General features: G+C 41.0%; 1 protein-coding gene across 1 annotated transcript; it reads right to left on the minus strand.

Moving 5' to 3' along the window:
* Positions 1-822: 822 nt before the first annotated feature.
* Positions 823-14,722, minus strand: LOC139173992 (sushi, nidogen and EGF-like domain-containing protein 1). Its single transcript, XM_070763986.1, has 7 exons — positions 14,566-14,722; positions 11,852-11,887; positions 9,178-9,308; positions 6,851-7,132; positions 4,635-4,772; positions 2,168-2,343; positions 823-993 (listed from the first exon to the last, which is right to left on the minus strand). The coding sequence occupies exons 1-7, from the start codon at positions 14,600-14,602 to the stop codon at positions 990-992; spliced, it is 804 nt and encodes a 267-aa protein (XP_070620087.1). The 5' UTR covers positions 14,603-14,722; the 3' UTR covers positions 823-989.
* Between the last annotated feature and the right edge of the window lie 742 nt (positions 14,723-15,464).

The raw sequence follows: 15,464 nt of genomic DNA on the forward strand, positions 1-15,464 counted from the left end.
AAGAACATAACAGATACAAACTCAAAGTTTGTATATATAAACAATGTACAGTAGTCTCTTGCTATATCGCGCTTCACCTACTGCGGCTTCACTTCACCGCGGGTTTTCAAGAAACATTAATGAGAAAAATCATTCGCGGATCTTCGCTGGTTCGCAGGTTTCTGAGGAAGTCGATCGGCAGATTTAAACAGCCCGCGGAACTCGATCGGCAGGTTTTTTAAAAAAAATATATATCTAAAATTGTAAATACTGTATTTAAATACTGTATCTAAAATAAATACTGTGTGGGAAGGGTTTATAAACACTTAAAACAATGAAAACTTACCAAACAATTACAATATAAATAGTTAAATAAGTACTATCAGTCGATAAATTCCCCATCGCGGATTTCACCTATCGCGGCTGGGTCTGGAACGTAACACCAGCGATAGGTGAGGGACTACTGTATATAAACAGTGTTATTTCTTTATATACTACCAATATGTACTTGACAAATAAATAAATAAATAAAGAAAGAAAGAAAGAAAGAAAGAGAAAGAAAGAAAGAAGGAAGAAAGAAAGAAAGAAAGAAAGAAAGAAAGAAAGAAAGAAAGAAAGAAAGAGAAGGAATTGAATAGTCAATGTGTGTATGGAGATACAGGTATGGATGTCCACATCGCATTTTCCATTCCTTGGCATATTACATCTCCACCCATCTCCCATGAAGGAAACCAACTTCATAGAATATTGGCCTTATCACTCCTCTTAGAAGCATCACACGAGCACACACACACACAACTTTTATAGATGCACAGGCCGACGAATTCACACGTATAACAATCGTGGCATGGACACACCACTTATGTGAGTGCAATCATTTATTGCTAAAACTACAGTCGGTGGAAGCTCCGGAAAACTTCTCCTTGTTTGAAGAGGGTAGCAGAGGGATTTGAGAGAGATGGCAGATGAGGTTCCCAGGCTGGCATGGAGAGTCTGCGTTGGAAGTGGGTTCACCTTATAAAAAGAGACAAGAGCAAAATAAGCCAGGGACCATGGATCCAGTAATTATTTATATATCGACCATCATCTTTTAATGAATCCATAATCTCTTACAGGGAAGAATCTGGGCAACGCAGTGGAATTAACAGAGTGTTTTAATGGCCAGATGCCTTTCCTGTTGCCAATGTGGAGCTTTGTTCAGCCGATATTTATTTATTTATTTGATTTTTTAATGCTGCCCTTCCCCTTAGACTCTGGGCAGCTTTATTTATTTATTTATTGGATTTGTATGCCGCCCCTCTCCGCAGACTCGGGGCGGCTAACAACAGCAAGAAAACAGCATAATCCAATACTAAAACAGTTAAAAACCCTTATTATGAAACCAAACATGGCGGCAAAGGTAGGTTTTAAGAAGCTTACGAAAGGCAAGGAGGGTGGGGGCAATTCTAATCTCTGGGGGGAGTTGGTTCCAGAGGGTCGGGGCCGCCACAGAGAAGGCTCTTCCCCTGGGTCCTGCCAAGCGACATTGTTTAGTTGACGGTACTTGGAGAAGGCCAACTCTGTGGGACCTTACTGGTCGCTGGGATTCGTGCAGCAGAAGACGGTCCCTGAGATAATCTGGTCCGGTGCCATGAAGGGCTTTATAGGTCATAACCAACACTTTGAATTGTGACCGGAAACTGATCGGCAACCAATGCAGACTGCGGAGTGTTGGTGTAACATGGGCATATTTGGAAAAGCCCATGATAGCTCTCGCAGCTGCATTCTGCACGATCTGAAGTTTCCGAACGCTTTTCAAAGGTAGCCCCATGTTACAACATGCTTACAACACGTTAGCAATAGCACTTTTTTTTAACAGAGCCAGACTATTGCCCCCACAATCCAGGTCCTCATTTGACCCACCTCGGAAAGATGGAAGGCTGAGTCAACCTTGAGCCGGTGATGAGATTTGAACCGCTGACCTGCAGATCTAGCAGTCAGCTTTAGTGGCCTGCAATACTGCACTCTACCTATTGCTCCTTATATACATTCTCAGTGTGCCCAGAGAGAGAAATAGCTGTCTCTAGCTAGCATCAAACTCACAGCCTCCTGGTTGTGAGGCAAGAACACCACCTCTAGGCCACTGCACCAGTCCAATTATTTACACATCTATCCTACTAGCAACTAAAAGAGTAGGTCTGGCACTTACTTATTCAAGCAATCAGTTTTTGGTGTGGGAACTCCTCCGATAATTAACTTATCCACTTGAAACAGCCAGCGACCTGGTTCACCGACATTGGTAGTCTCCTTAATATTGAGAATTTCAGGAGTTCGGGAACCAGGGATGTTGTAGTAATTTACTTTGTCGCCGCTGTCAAAGCCAGCCTGGTGAAGAGGTAGAGAAGGGGAAAGAATGACATCTTTTCTAATTAACACTCCAACTAACTTTCTCATTGGATTTCTAAGTCTGGATATCAACTACTTCAGCTTCAACAGCAACAACACAAGAGCACGCAACAGATTCAAACTTAACATCAACCGCTCCAAACTTGACTGTAAAAAATATGACTTTAACAATCGAGTTGTCGAAGCGTGGAACTCATTGCCAGACTCAGTGGTGTCAGCCCCTAACCCCCAACATTTTCCCCTTAGACTATCCATGATTGACTTCTCCAAGTTCCTAAGAGGCCAGTAAGGGGCGTACATAATTGCACTGATGTGCCTATCGTCCCCTGTCCAATCTTCTTTCCTTATCTCATATATCATACATTTTCTCTCCTTTCCTCCAACCTCTCTTCTTTCTTACTTTCTATCATTATATATATATTACTTAATGTATATTCTCCTTCATATGTATTGTATATTGGACAAAGAATAAATAGATTAAAAAACCCATATAAGGCAGCTTCTAAAAAGGACAGGGGTATTATTATTATTATTATTATTATTATTATTATTATTATTATTATTATTATTATTATTATTATTATAGAAACATAGAAGACTGACGGCAGAAAAAGACCTCATGGTCCATCTAGTCTGCCCTTATACTATTTCCTGTATTTTATCTTACCATGGATATATGTTTATCCCAGGCATGTTTAAATTCAGTTACTGTGGATTTACCAACCACGTCTGCTGGAAGTTTGTTCCAAGGATCTACTACTCTTTCAGTGAAATAATATTTTCTCACGTTGCTTTTGATCTTTCCCCCAACTAACTTCAGATTGTGTCCCCTTATTCTTGTGTTCACTTTCCTATTAAAAACACTTCCCTCCTGAACCTTATTTAACCCTTTAACATATTTAAATGTTTCGATCATGTCCCCCCTTTTCCTTCTGTCCTCCAGACTCTACAGATTGAGTTCATGAAGTCTTTCCTGATACGTTTTATGCTTAAGACCTTCCACCATTCTTGTAGCCCGTCTTTGGACCCGTTCAATTTTGTCAATATCTTTTTGTAGGTGAGGTCTCCAGAACTGAACGCAGTATTCCAAATGGGGTCTCACCAGCGCTCTGTATAGCGGGATCACAATCTCCCTCTTCCTGCTTGTTATACCTCTAGCTATGCAGCCAAGCATCCTACTAGCTTTTCCTACTGCCCGACCACACTGCTCACCCATTTTAAGACTGTCAGAAATTATTATTATTATTATTATTATTATTATTATTATTATTATTATTATTATTATTAATTAGATTTGTATACCGCCCCCCTCCGAAGACTTGGGGCAGCTCACTGTGTTATGATGTGTTAACAGGAGCATAGAATATCTATGGCAGAAAGAAAAGAATAGAGTAGAGTAGAGTAGAGTAGAATAGAATAGAATAGAATAGAATAGAATAGAATAACAGAGTGGGAAGGGACCTTGAAGATCTTCTAGTCCAACCCCCTGTTTAGGCAGGAAACCCAACACTACTTCAAACAAATGGTCATCCAACATCATCTTAAAAACTTCCAACGTTGGAGCATTTACTGGTCCAAACCAGAATCAACCCACTGCAGCTTCTGGCCCTGAAAAACCTTATCCCCATTGCTGTAGATATCCTTCCTATATTTATTTTAGATTTTAAAAAAAGGTTTTTTGAAGCTCACAAGAAGGAAAAAACATAGAAACATAGAAGATTGACGGCAGAAAAAGACCTCATGGTCCATCTAGTCTGCCCTTATACTATTTCTTGTATTTTATCTTAGGATGGATATATGTTTATCCCAGGCATGTTTAAATTCAGTTGCTGTGGATTTACCGACCACGTCTGCTGGAAGTTTGTTCCAAGCATCTTACTACTCAGTAAAATAATATTTTCTCGCGTTACTTCTAATCTTTCCCCCATTTTTTTCAAATACTACTCAATAAGACAAGATTAAAACAATGTTGTTTTAACAAAACAGAACAGCAGCATAAGAATATGAATTGAGAGGGATAACTAAGGCAGTGTTTCCCAACCTTGGCAACTTGGAGATATCTGGACTTCAATTCCCAGAATTCCCCAGCCAGCATTTGCTGGCTGGGGAATTCTGGGAGTTGAAGTCCAAATATCTTCAAGTTGCCAAGGTTGGGAAACACTGAACTAAGGGTTACTTTTTGTATCCGTTTTGATTTAAAGTGAGATTGCATTAATTGGGCAAACGTAATCCTGCATTTCTTGTTGCACCTTCAACTATCCCAAAGCTACCTGAGCGGGGGTTCCTCCAAGTCCTGTATAGATATCTCCATCGTTTCCAGTTCCAGTGGTCCACTGTATATCAGCATAGTTCAGCATGATGAAGGATATTTTTCCATCCGTGGCCAAGACGGCTTGAAATGTGTTGGCCTGCAACAAAAATAGGGTGTAGGAGCCTCTAGGGCTAAAGATGGACTTAAATCTGGGTCTCTTGATGCTCCTTGTCCAACATTTTCACATCTTGGACAGAGGGAAAGACTGACCCAAAGGTATCCATTCTGTGATGGGATGGGTGGGGTGAAGGAGATAGCTGTTCAGCACGTTTACCTCTACACTACATTTACTCTCAATAAATAAGCGGCAACAACTGGAGGGGGAGGAGGTAGTGGCAAGCTCTAGATCACCATTATTTATTTAATTTATTTATTTATTAGATTTGTATGCTGCCCCTCTCCGCAGACTCGGGACGGCTCACAATAATAGCAAAAAAAACAATGTATCACAAATCTAATATTAAAAAGTCTCTAAAAACCCATTAATAAAAACAAGACACACACACAAACATACCATTCATAAATTATATAGGCCAGGGGGAGATGTCTCAGTTCTCCCGTGCCTGACGGCAGAGGTGGGTTTTAAGACGTTTGCGAAAGACAAGGAGGGTGGGGCCAATCCTAATCTCTGGGTGGAGCTGGTTCCAGAGGATCGGGGCCTCCACAGAGAAGGCTCTTCCCCTGGGTCCCACCAGACGACATTGTTTAGTCCAGTGGTCCCCAACGTTTTTTCCACCAGGGACCAGTTTCAGCAAGACAATTTTTCTATGGCCCAGTGGGGGCGGAAAGGGGCGTGGTTGGGGGCGGGATTAAGCATGGGGGTGCTGGTCCTCCCCGCCCCTCTTTCCCGCCATCATCCTGTGGCCGGCAGAACCTGCCTCCCAAGCCCTCTTGCCCAGCGGGAGCTAAGCGCTGGAGAGAGGGGGTCAGGCTGGCCCTCCTGCCTCCCCCCAGCCAAAAGCGCAAAAGCGCCCCGCGCCAGAAGCCAAAAGAGGCTTGAGCCTCTCGGTCCTTCCCGCCCCTCTGTCCCGTCCATCGTCCTGTGGCCGGCAGAACCTGCCTCCCGAGGCCTCTTGCCCGGCGGGAGGCGAAGCGCTGGAGGGAGGGGGTGGCGGCATGAGGGCCGGCAGCTGCTGACTCCACGGACCGGTGCAACATGCCCCGCGGCCCGGTACTGGTCCGCGGCCCGGTGGTTGGGGACCCCTGGTTTAGTCGACGGGACCCGGAGAAGGCCAACTCTGTGGGACCTAACTGGTCGCTGGGATTCGTGCAGCAGAAGGTGGTCCCGGAAATATTCTGGTCCGATGCCATGAAGGGCTTTATAGGTCATAACCAACACTTTGAATTGTGACCAGAAACTGATCGGCAACCAATGCAGACTGCGGAGTGTTGGTGTAACATGATTGCTCTCGCAGCTGCATTCTACACGATCTGAAGTTTCTGAACTCTTTTCAAAGTAGCCCCATGTAGAGAGCATTACAGTAGTCGAACCTCGAGGTGATTCTGCTGCACGAATCCCAGCGACCAGTTAGGTCCCACAGAGTGGGTCTTCTCTGGGTCCCGTCAACTAAACAATGTCGCTTGGCGAGACCCAGGGGAAGAGCCTTCTCTGTGGCAGCCCCGACCCTCTGGAACCAACTCCCCCCAGAGATTAGAATTGCCCCCACCCTCCTTGCCTTTCGTAAGCTGCTTAAATCCCACCTCTGCCGCCAGGCATGGGGGAATTGAGATACTCTTTCCCCCTAGGCCTCTACAATTTTATCCATGGTATGTCTGTATGTATGTTTGGTTTTATAATAAGGGTTTTTAACTACTTTAATATTGGGTTATTATTATATGCTGTTTTATTGCTGTTGTTAGCCGCCCTGAGTCTGCGGAGAGGGGTGGCATACAAATCCAATAAATGAATGAATGAATGAGTGAGTGAGTGAGTGAGTGAGTGAGTGAGTGAGTGAGTGAATGAATGAGTGAATGAATGAATGAATGAATGAATGAGTGAATGGATGAATGATTGAATGAATGAATTAATTAATTAATAAGTGAATGAATGAATGAATGAGTGAATGGATGAATGATTGAATGATTGAATGAATGAATGAATGAATGAATGAATGAATGAGTGAGTGAGTGAGTGAGTGAGTGAGTGAGTGACTGTGATTATTGTGTTAGACCTACCTTATCTGAAGCAGATCCATAGAAGCCTACTTTGTCCCAGGTGGCAATAAACATCCACACGGGTGTGAAAGAAAAATCATTGTGGTACCGACTGAGATCTGCAGCAAACCGACTAAGCAGCGCCGAGTCTTTGGTCTGTCTCGAGAAGATTTTCCCACTGACTCTATTGTCAACATCGGCCCAAAATGGAGCAACGAAGGGTATTCCATTTTCCAGAGGGAAAGCATTGGGAGTGTATTCTGAGACAGACCTCCCGAAAGAGACAACCCCATTGTTGTTGACCTGGAGAAATAAAAAAATAAATAAAAGGAGGTAAGCCGTGTTCATTTGACACATTCAGTATTATTATGAAATTAGGCCATTTCCTAGAATCTCAAAGGACATTAAAAGATAAACTAAACAATCTGGGTTGATATAGGATTTATTTATTTTATTTATTAGATTTGTATGCCGCCCCTCTCCATAGACTCGGGGCGGCTCACAACAATAACAAAGACAATGTAAGAACAAATCTAATAATTTAAAAAAACACTAAAACCCCCATTATTAAAAGCAAGCATACACACAAACAAACAAACATACCATGTATAAACTGTATAGGCCCGGGGGAGATGTCTCAGTTCCCCCATGCCTGACGGAACTTTACAAAAGGCAAGGAGGTTGGGGGCAGTTCTGATCTCCAGGGGGAGCTGGTTCCAGAGGGTTGGGGCCGCCACAGAGAAGGCTCTTCTCCTGGGTCCTGTCAAACGGCATTGTTTAGTCGACGGGACCCGGAGAAGGTCAACTCTGTGGGACCTAACTGGTCGCTGGGATTCGTGCGGCAGAAGACGGTCCCAGAGATATTCTGGTCCGATGCCATGAAGGGCTTTATAGGTCATAACCAACACTTTGAATTGTGACCGGAAATTGATCGGCAACCAATGCAGACTGCGGAGTGTTGGTGTAACATGGGCATACCTAGGGAAGCCCATTATTTTGCTCGCAGCTTCATTCTGCACGATCTGAAGTTTCCGAACACTTTTCAAAGGTAGCCCCATGTAGATAGTATTACAGTAGTCGAACCTCGAGGTGATGACGGCATGAGTGACTGTGAGCAGTGAGTCCCTGTCCGGATGCTATTTCCCTTTCTCTTTGTCTTACACCAAGGGTCTCCAAACTTGGCCAGTGTAAGACTTGTGGACTTCAACTCCCAGAGTTCCCAAGCCAGAAATTAAGAAATTCTGGGAGTTGAAGTCCACAAGTTTTAAAGTTGCCAAGGTTGTAGACCCCTGTCTTACACAAATTATGGTTGGCTGGGGAATTCTGGAAGTTGAAGTCCACAAGTCTTACAGTGGGCAGGTTTAGAGACTATGTCTTTCTCTCTCTCTCTCTCTCTCCCCACCTACCAACACACATATGAATCAAAGTTAACTAAATGGTTAGCAAATGAGAACAAGTGGCAATAGTTCCCATTGTTCCTTAGTAGAAATCATTAAACTAGTATAAGTTCAACCGCAATAACACAAGAGCACGCAACAGATTCAAACTTAATACGAACCGCGCCAAACTTGATTGTAAAAAATATGATTTCAACAATCGAGTTATCAAAGCGTGGAACTCATTACCGGACTCAATTGTGTCAACCCCTAACCCACAACATTTCTCCCTTAGACTCTCCGTGATTGACCTCTCCAGGTTCCTAAGAGGCCAGTAAGGGGCGTAAATAAGTGCACTGGTGTGCCTTTTGTCCCCTGTCCAATTGTCTTTCCTTTCTTTCACCTATCTTATATATTCTCTTCCTTTCATATATCCTCTACTCTAAGTTCACTTTCACCCTCTTTTATATTATCACATGTCTATTTTTCTTCCTATGTATTTGTTTATTGGACAAATGAATAAATAAATATAAATAAATAAATAAAATAAATAAAATAAAGTTCATAGCAGAGAAAAGGAACCCGTGGGTCTCAAGATGCTATAAAATTTTATTTCCCAACATCCTGACTTCCAATTGGCTCTATTGGGGGGTCAACCCTGGGAGCCCTATAACTTTCTCACACTGATTTCTACTGTGCTCATGATGGGGTTTCTGAATGTATTTAGGTGACTGTAGTTTGCTCCTATCCCACCTGTTCATTCTCATAAAGGCATATTAGTAGGCAGGTTTTAATTGTGATTCTTACCTATGTTGAACACTGTTTTAGAAATGAGAGCCATGGGGAGTTTGGGCATCCCTAACTACCTTTGCATATGGTACATCTTGCCTCTCCAGAGAGGTGTAAAGAAATTATGTGTTTCTTAGTTTCTATAAATAAGTACGAGGTTTATATCTGGCAGGTATTACATACAAAAAGGGAGTCGTATGGATTGCCGTAGAAGGAGAATGGATTTTCGATGGAGATCTCTGGAGAATTCCCATCATCATCTACTGGGTTTTCTGAGTCACCTTGGGTTTCTCCATAAGGATAGAGCAATGATGCTAGAATAAAAGAGAACATCACTGATTTATAAAAGCAGTTATGTTCAGACCTTGGCATTTCTCCTCCCCCTCCAAACAGCTGTCTGGAACATTGATTTCTACAAATGTTGCTCATTCTAAGTTAGGGATGTCAAACTCAAGGTCTAGGGACCGGATCCAGCCTGCGGGATCGTGCTGGAAATAGCAAAGGACTGTCCTGTATTGCCTTTACCAGCAAAAACAGAGCTCACAAGGGCTGTGCATGGCCCTCAAGCTCCGTTTTCCCTGGCAGAGGGTGGTAGGAAGCTATCATACCTTAAAATGGAGCTATTGGTTGCGGCACGAATTACATTTGCGCAGAAATGGAAAGAAAAGACAATACCAAAAGATGTAGAAGTATTTTTTTAAAAAAATATAGAATGTGCAGAATTAGATATGATGACAAAACGTTTGAATAGTCAAACTGAAACAGAATTTTATAAAATATGGGATAAAGTATGTGAGTGGTGGAATTTTAAAAACAGTATTAAAAATTAAATAAGTAAGAATGTATAACTATTTGAAGATTTCTAAGATAGAGTGAAAGAGTTTATAGTATGATAAAGTTAGAAGTGTTCTTTTTTCCTGCATTGTTAATATTTTATTTTTTCGAATAAGTATACAATATTTTATAGATAAAGAAATTTAATTAACATGATTAATATAAAAAATATAGAGTTAAATTTAATAAAAATGTAATGTACACGTGTGACATCTCTGTATTGATCTGACAACAGTTAGGGTTTTATATTTTTGTATTAGTTAGACTTCTATGACAAGCGGAGCAATGGTAGCTCCTTAAATGTTTAATGTTGTTTGTCTTTGTTTATCTTTTTGAAAAATAATAAAAATATTTAAAAATAAAATAAAATGGAGCTTGGGAGCTGTTTTCGCTGGCAGAGCACTCGGCTAACACAGTTGCCCTGCCCAACACAAGGGACATCATGCTGACCATGCCTACTCTGTCCACGCTCACCCCAGTCCCTCAAGGTCAAACACAACCCTGATGTGGCCCTGAATGAAATTGAGTTCAACACCCCTGTTTCTAAATTCCACTCCTCACCTCCATTTGGGTTGGATGCCACTCTTCAAAAACCCATCTTTGATTTTGGGATTCTCAACTGCTAACCTAACCCTTTGCAGATTGTTCCATTGATGGCCCACTGCGTGGTATTTAACCACTGATCTCTATTCATGAATGGACTAGTTTATGATTGCTCTTGGCAGGAACTCTGCTGAATACATAGTTTAATTTGGGGAATGGCCAATAAGGGCCAGTAGAAATGTGTTATTAACATAAGATCAGTAGGTCCTCTAACATTTTGCACAGAATAGTCTATGATTTAAAAAAATAATAATTTCACTTTAATAACTGATTACCAATATTCAATCTCATCTGGGTTCTTCTTATAATGGCAATGTGAGTTTAAAATTTTGCCAGGCGATCCCATCACAATAAAACAGAATATGATCATAAGGAAATTTGTACTTGCTCTCAGATGGGTGTGAAAATCTCTTGAGAGCTTACCATCTAACACAGCAAGTCTAGGAAGAAACGTCTGGGCTTACACGAAGGTGTAAGGCTACCTTCTCTAACTTGAATGTCCTCTCGATGTGTAAACTTCCAACTCCTAGAATTCTCTTAACAGCATGGCTGTCGTGAAGTTTCTGAGAGGTATAGTTCATACACCTGGAGGACATGATTAGATTCCTAAGAGGTCAGTAAGGGGCGAGTACAAATGCACTAGAGTGCCTTCCGTCCCCTGTCCTATTGCTCTCCTATATCTCCTATACCTTTCTTCTATTCCTATATCTCTTCTTCTGTTCTTTCATTGATATGTTCTATTACTATATCTTCTTTTCTTTGTTAGATATATTTTACTATGAGTATCTCCTCTATAACCTTCATCATGTACTTTACTATGTGTGTGTGTGTGTGTGTGTGTGTGTGTGTGTGTGTGTGTATATATATATATATATATATATATATATATATATATATATATATATATATGACGGTCTTGGTATATTCGGGTTTCTTCCCGTGTAGGATTTAGAAATTTCTGGTGACGTTTCAACGAGGTCCCACTCGTCATCTTCAGGCTGGTGCTTCTGTCCTTGTTCTAAGTGTTCGCCCTAGAACAAGGACAGAAGCACCAGTCTGAAGATGACGAGTGGGACCTCGTCGAAACGTCGCCAGAAATTTCTAAATCCTACACGGGAAGAAACCCAAATATACCAAGACCGTCATACCTGTACCCGTGAAAATCTATGAAAAAACACACACACATATACGTATATATATTCCCACTAAAACTCTCATTGTGTATTGGACAAAATAAATAAATAAATAAAATAAATGATGTGGGCAAGGTTGATCTGGGAGATTATTTTTGGATGAAGCTAACTGTGATTCTTGTCCTTGGATCAGCCTCCACCTTCTACTTTGCTATTGTTTTAGCACAGCATTGTTTTTGGCCCTAGACAATGATCTAGGCAGATTGATGGATTCAACTAAAACTTACTCTTTGGTCTTTCAGCCAGACAAGGCAACGCCACTCCTGTAAAAAAAAAAGTAGAAACAACACCATCAGATCTGGAGTGTTTTTATTCATGTAGATACTGTACGTGCACACATTCCTTATTCTGTAATTTTAATGAAAATGAGAATGAACATGACTGGAAACCACTTGGATTCAAAAATAGAAACATGGATAAATTTTTGGGAGTTCTAAAGTTCTGTTGTGCAATGTCAAAGGAAGAGCTCAGAATGCAGAAAGTGGAATAATTTTCAGAGGGGTTTGCACATTTATATACAAGCCTATGTACATTTATGTGATTCCTTTTGAACATAACCTTTTAAAAAGAATAGGACTTGTGTTGACGTCACTACTTTCCGTAACAATCCCATTGTCAGAAAGGATTACAACAAAATACACTGATACCTTGTCTTATGAACCCCTCGTCATACAAACTTTTCGAGATACAAACCCGGGGTTTCAGATTTTTTTGCCTCTTCTTCCAAACTATTTTCACCTTACAAACCCAAGCTGCTGCCACTGGGATGCCCCGACTCCGGACTTCTGTTGCCAGCGAAGCACCCGTTTTTGCACTGCTGGGATTCCCCTGAGGCTCCCCTCCATGGGAAACACCACCTCTGGACTTGTGTTTTTGCGATGCTGCAGGGGAATCCCAGCAGCGCAAAAACGGGGCCTTTGCTGGTAACGGAAGTCCAGAGGTGGGGCTTCCCAGTGAGGGGAGCCTCAGCGAAATCACAGCATCACAAAAACACGGAAGTCCGGAGGTGGGGTTTCGAGGACTTCCATGTTTTTGCGATGCTGCAATTTTGCTGAGGCTCCCCTCGCTGGGAAACCCCACCTCTGAACTTCCGTTGCTAGTGAAGCACCCATTTTTGTGCTGCTGAGATTCTACTGCTAGGATTCCCCTGCAGCATCACAAAAACACAGAAGTCCGAAGGTGGGGTTTCCCATGGAGGGGAGCCTCAGGGGAATCCCAGCAGCGCAAAAACTGGCGTTTCGGCTGGCAAAAGGGATGAGTTTTGGGCTTGCATGCATTAATCGCTTTTCCATTGATTCCTATGGGAAACATTGTTTCGTCTTACAAAACTTTCACCTTACAAACCTCGTCCCGGAACCAATTAAGTTCGTAAGACAAGGTATCACTGTACACCCCATCCTATGTACCCTGTTTCCCCGAAAATAAGTCACCCCCGAAAGACATAGGAGAGGTTTCGTAGAATTGCCTAATCCACTGAAAGTAAGATGCAGGAGATGTTTAGTTTTGCAGCATTCCCGAACAGAACTTATATAACACTGCTGTCCATAAATTTCATCCCAAAATGCTGCATCAATCAGATTTAAGACACATCCAAAACGCATCCAACATGCGGCTGTGTGTTTGGATGCATTTTTGCTGCAGCAGGATACAGGATACAATTCATTGAAAAAAAATAAGACATCCCCTGAAAATAAGACGTAGCACATCTTTGGGAGCAAAAATTAATATAAGACGCTGTCTTATTTTCAGGGAAACATGGTAGCTATGTCCTAATCTCTGCTAAAACCTCATTGTAGTCACCAAACCTAAAGTAGCATCGTTCAGGTTTCCTTCTTTGTGTGCCTTCAGACATATTACAATTCCCAAATTACTAGCCAACATGGCCAAGAAATGGCTGCCAAATTCTCCAAGCTATCTAGAAGATGCAGAAAATTAAGTGGCCTGCCCTTTGCAATAAGAATAATCTAAAATTAAATCAAATTAGGTTAAATTAAATAATGTATTAATTTAAATGTATTAGATCCGTAGGAACGTTAGGCTACTTCTAAAACTGAACTCAGCAATTGGTGATTCAGGAAGTTATAAGAATTCAGCTTTTATCTTCATATGTTGTGGGGGTCAGTTCATTCTGTTATGACATCCTATGGGTTGTTGAAGCATTGCATATTCAGATGACCATAGTATTTTATAACTTAGGCCGAGTGTTAACATGTTGTATGACCAACCAGACCACATAGCCACTTGTGTTGTTTCCATTCCATTGTGCTTCATAGTATTAAAACTTAAAAACAATCTAAAGTCTTGCATCCACTTATTAAGGTGGTTAGTCCAATTAAAAACTTTTTTTGATTAACTACATTATACAATTATCATTTTTCAAGAGTCAAAAAACTTGGGTTAAAACTCTTGGGTTTAAACTGAAACTTTCCCATTTTACTTTATTTAGATTTGATGATCATACAATATAACTGTAACTTGTTTCTTATATCCTAAGATTTTTATTAATATTGCTTCTTCATTGCTTATTTGACCCCTATGACAATCATTAAGTGTTGTACCTCATGATTCTTGACAAATGTATATTTTATTTTATGTACGCTGAGAGCATATGCACCAAGACAAATTCCTTGTGTGTCCAATCACACTTGGCTAATAAAATTCTATTCTATTCTATTCTATTCTATTCTATTCTATTCCTATTCTATTCTATTCTATTCTATTTCTATTCTATTCTATTCTATGATGATGACCTGCTTTATGCAGTATGAATTGGTAGATAGACTGAAGTTTTAAATACTATTTAAATGCTTTTTACCTCTAGCATAGTGGGCTACTATTACACAAAAATGATATGAAATCTATCCTTTTGGGAATCAAAATTAGGCTTGATCTACCATTTGCAGGGAAAAAAACAACCCCAACTTTTAAGCTCTTCACTTACCTGCTGCTAGAAGTAGGGAAATATAAAAACTGTCCATCGTGTTACTTGGTTGATCGGATGAAGGTCTGCAAGATTGTTGTGATGCCTTCGTTTTCTTGTACTGCACAACATGTGTTGTGTGTGTGTTTATATATATCTATCTATCTCCATACCCAAAGACCCACATATGCATCTGCCACACCTAGGTTTACAAAGGAACAAAAGTCAACCAAGGAAAAAGGACCTTAACCAAACAAAAATGCTTTGGAGCATTTCAATCCATTGAATGGATTTCATCATCTTTTGTGAGAAGCAGTCAACACCAGAACTGATGGGCACTCCAGCTTCCTGAGTTGAGTCATGGCAGAAGGAAGAAATGTTCACCATTATTAAATATTGAAAACCAAACTTCTGCTAGGCATTGTGGGGCTCTGAATGCCACAAGAAAACACACCTCAGTGGTCAATGTCAAAAGGCTAACCAGGGTCAGACCTGACTTAATTCTTCCATGGAAGGCCACCAGAAAGTCCTAGGACTACAGGCTAAAGAGGGAGGGGGAAACATATCTTCTCTCTCTCTCTCTCTCTCTCTCTCTCTCTATCTATCTCTCTATCTCTCTATCTCTCTATCTCTCTATCTCTATCTATCTATCTATCTATCTATCTCTCTCTCTCTATCTCTCTCTCTCTCTCTCTCTCTCTCTATCTCTCTATCTATCTCTCTATCTATCTATCTATCTATCTATCTATCTATCTATCTAATCTGTCTGTCTATCATCTATCTATCTGTCTGTCTGTCTATCATCTATCTATCTATCTATCTATCTATATGTCTATATGTCTGTCTGTCTGTCTGTCTGTCTGTCTGTCTGTCTGTCTGTCTGTCTGTCTGTCTATCTAGTCTGTCTGTCTGTCTGTCTG

Source organism: Erythrolamprus reginae, chromosome 11, assembly GCF_031021105.1.
Source record: "Erythrolamprus reginae isolate rEryReg1 chromosome 11, rEryReg1.hap1, whole genome shotgun sequence".
In the NCBI taxonomy this organism is placed as follows: Eukaryota; Metazoa; Chordata; class Lepidosauria; order Squamata; family Dipsadidae; genus Erythrolamprus; species Erythrolamprus reginae.

Coding starts and splice junctions, on each gene's coding strand:
- LOC139173992 (XM_070763986.1), bottom strand. CDS start 14,602: ATGGACAGTTTTTATATTTCCCTACTTCTAGCAGCAG. Junction 9,309..11,851: donor TCTGGCTGAAAGACCAAAGA/GTAAGTTTTAGT, acceptor CTTTTATTCTAG/CATCATTGCTCTATCCTTAT. Junction 7,133..9,177: donor ATCCATACGACTCCCTTTTT/GTATGTAATACC, acceptor TTATTTCTCCAG/GTCAACAACAATGGGGTTGT.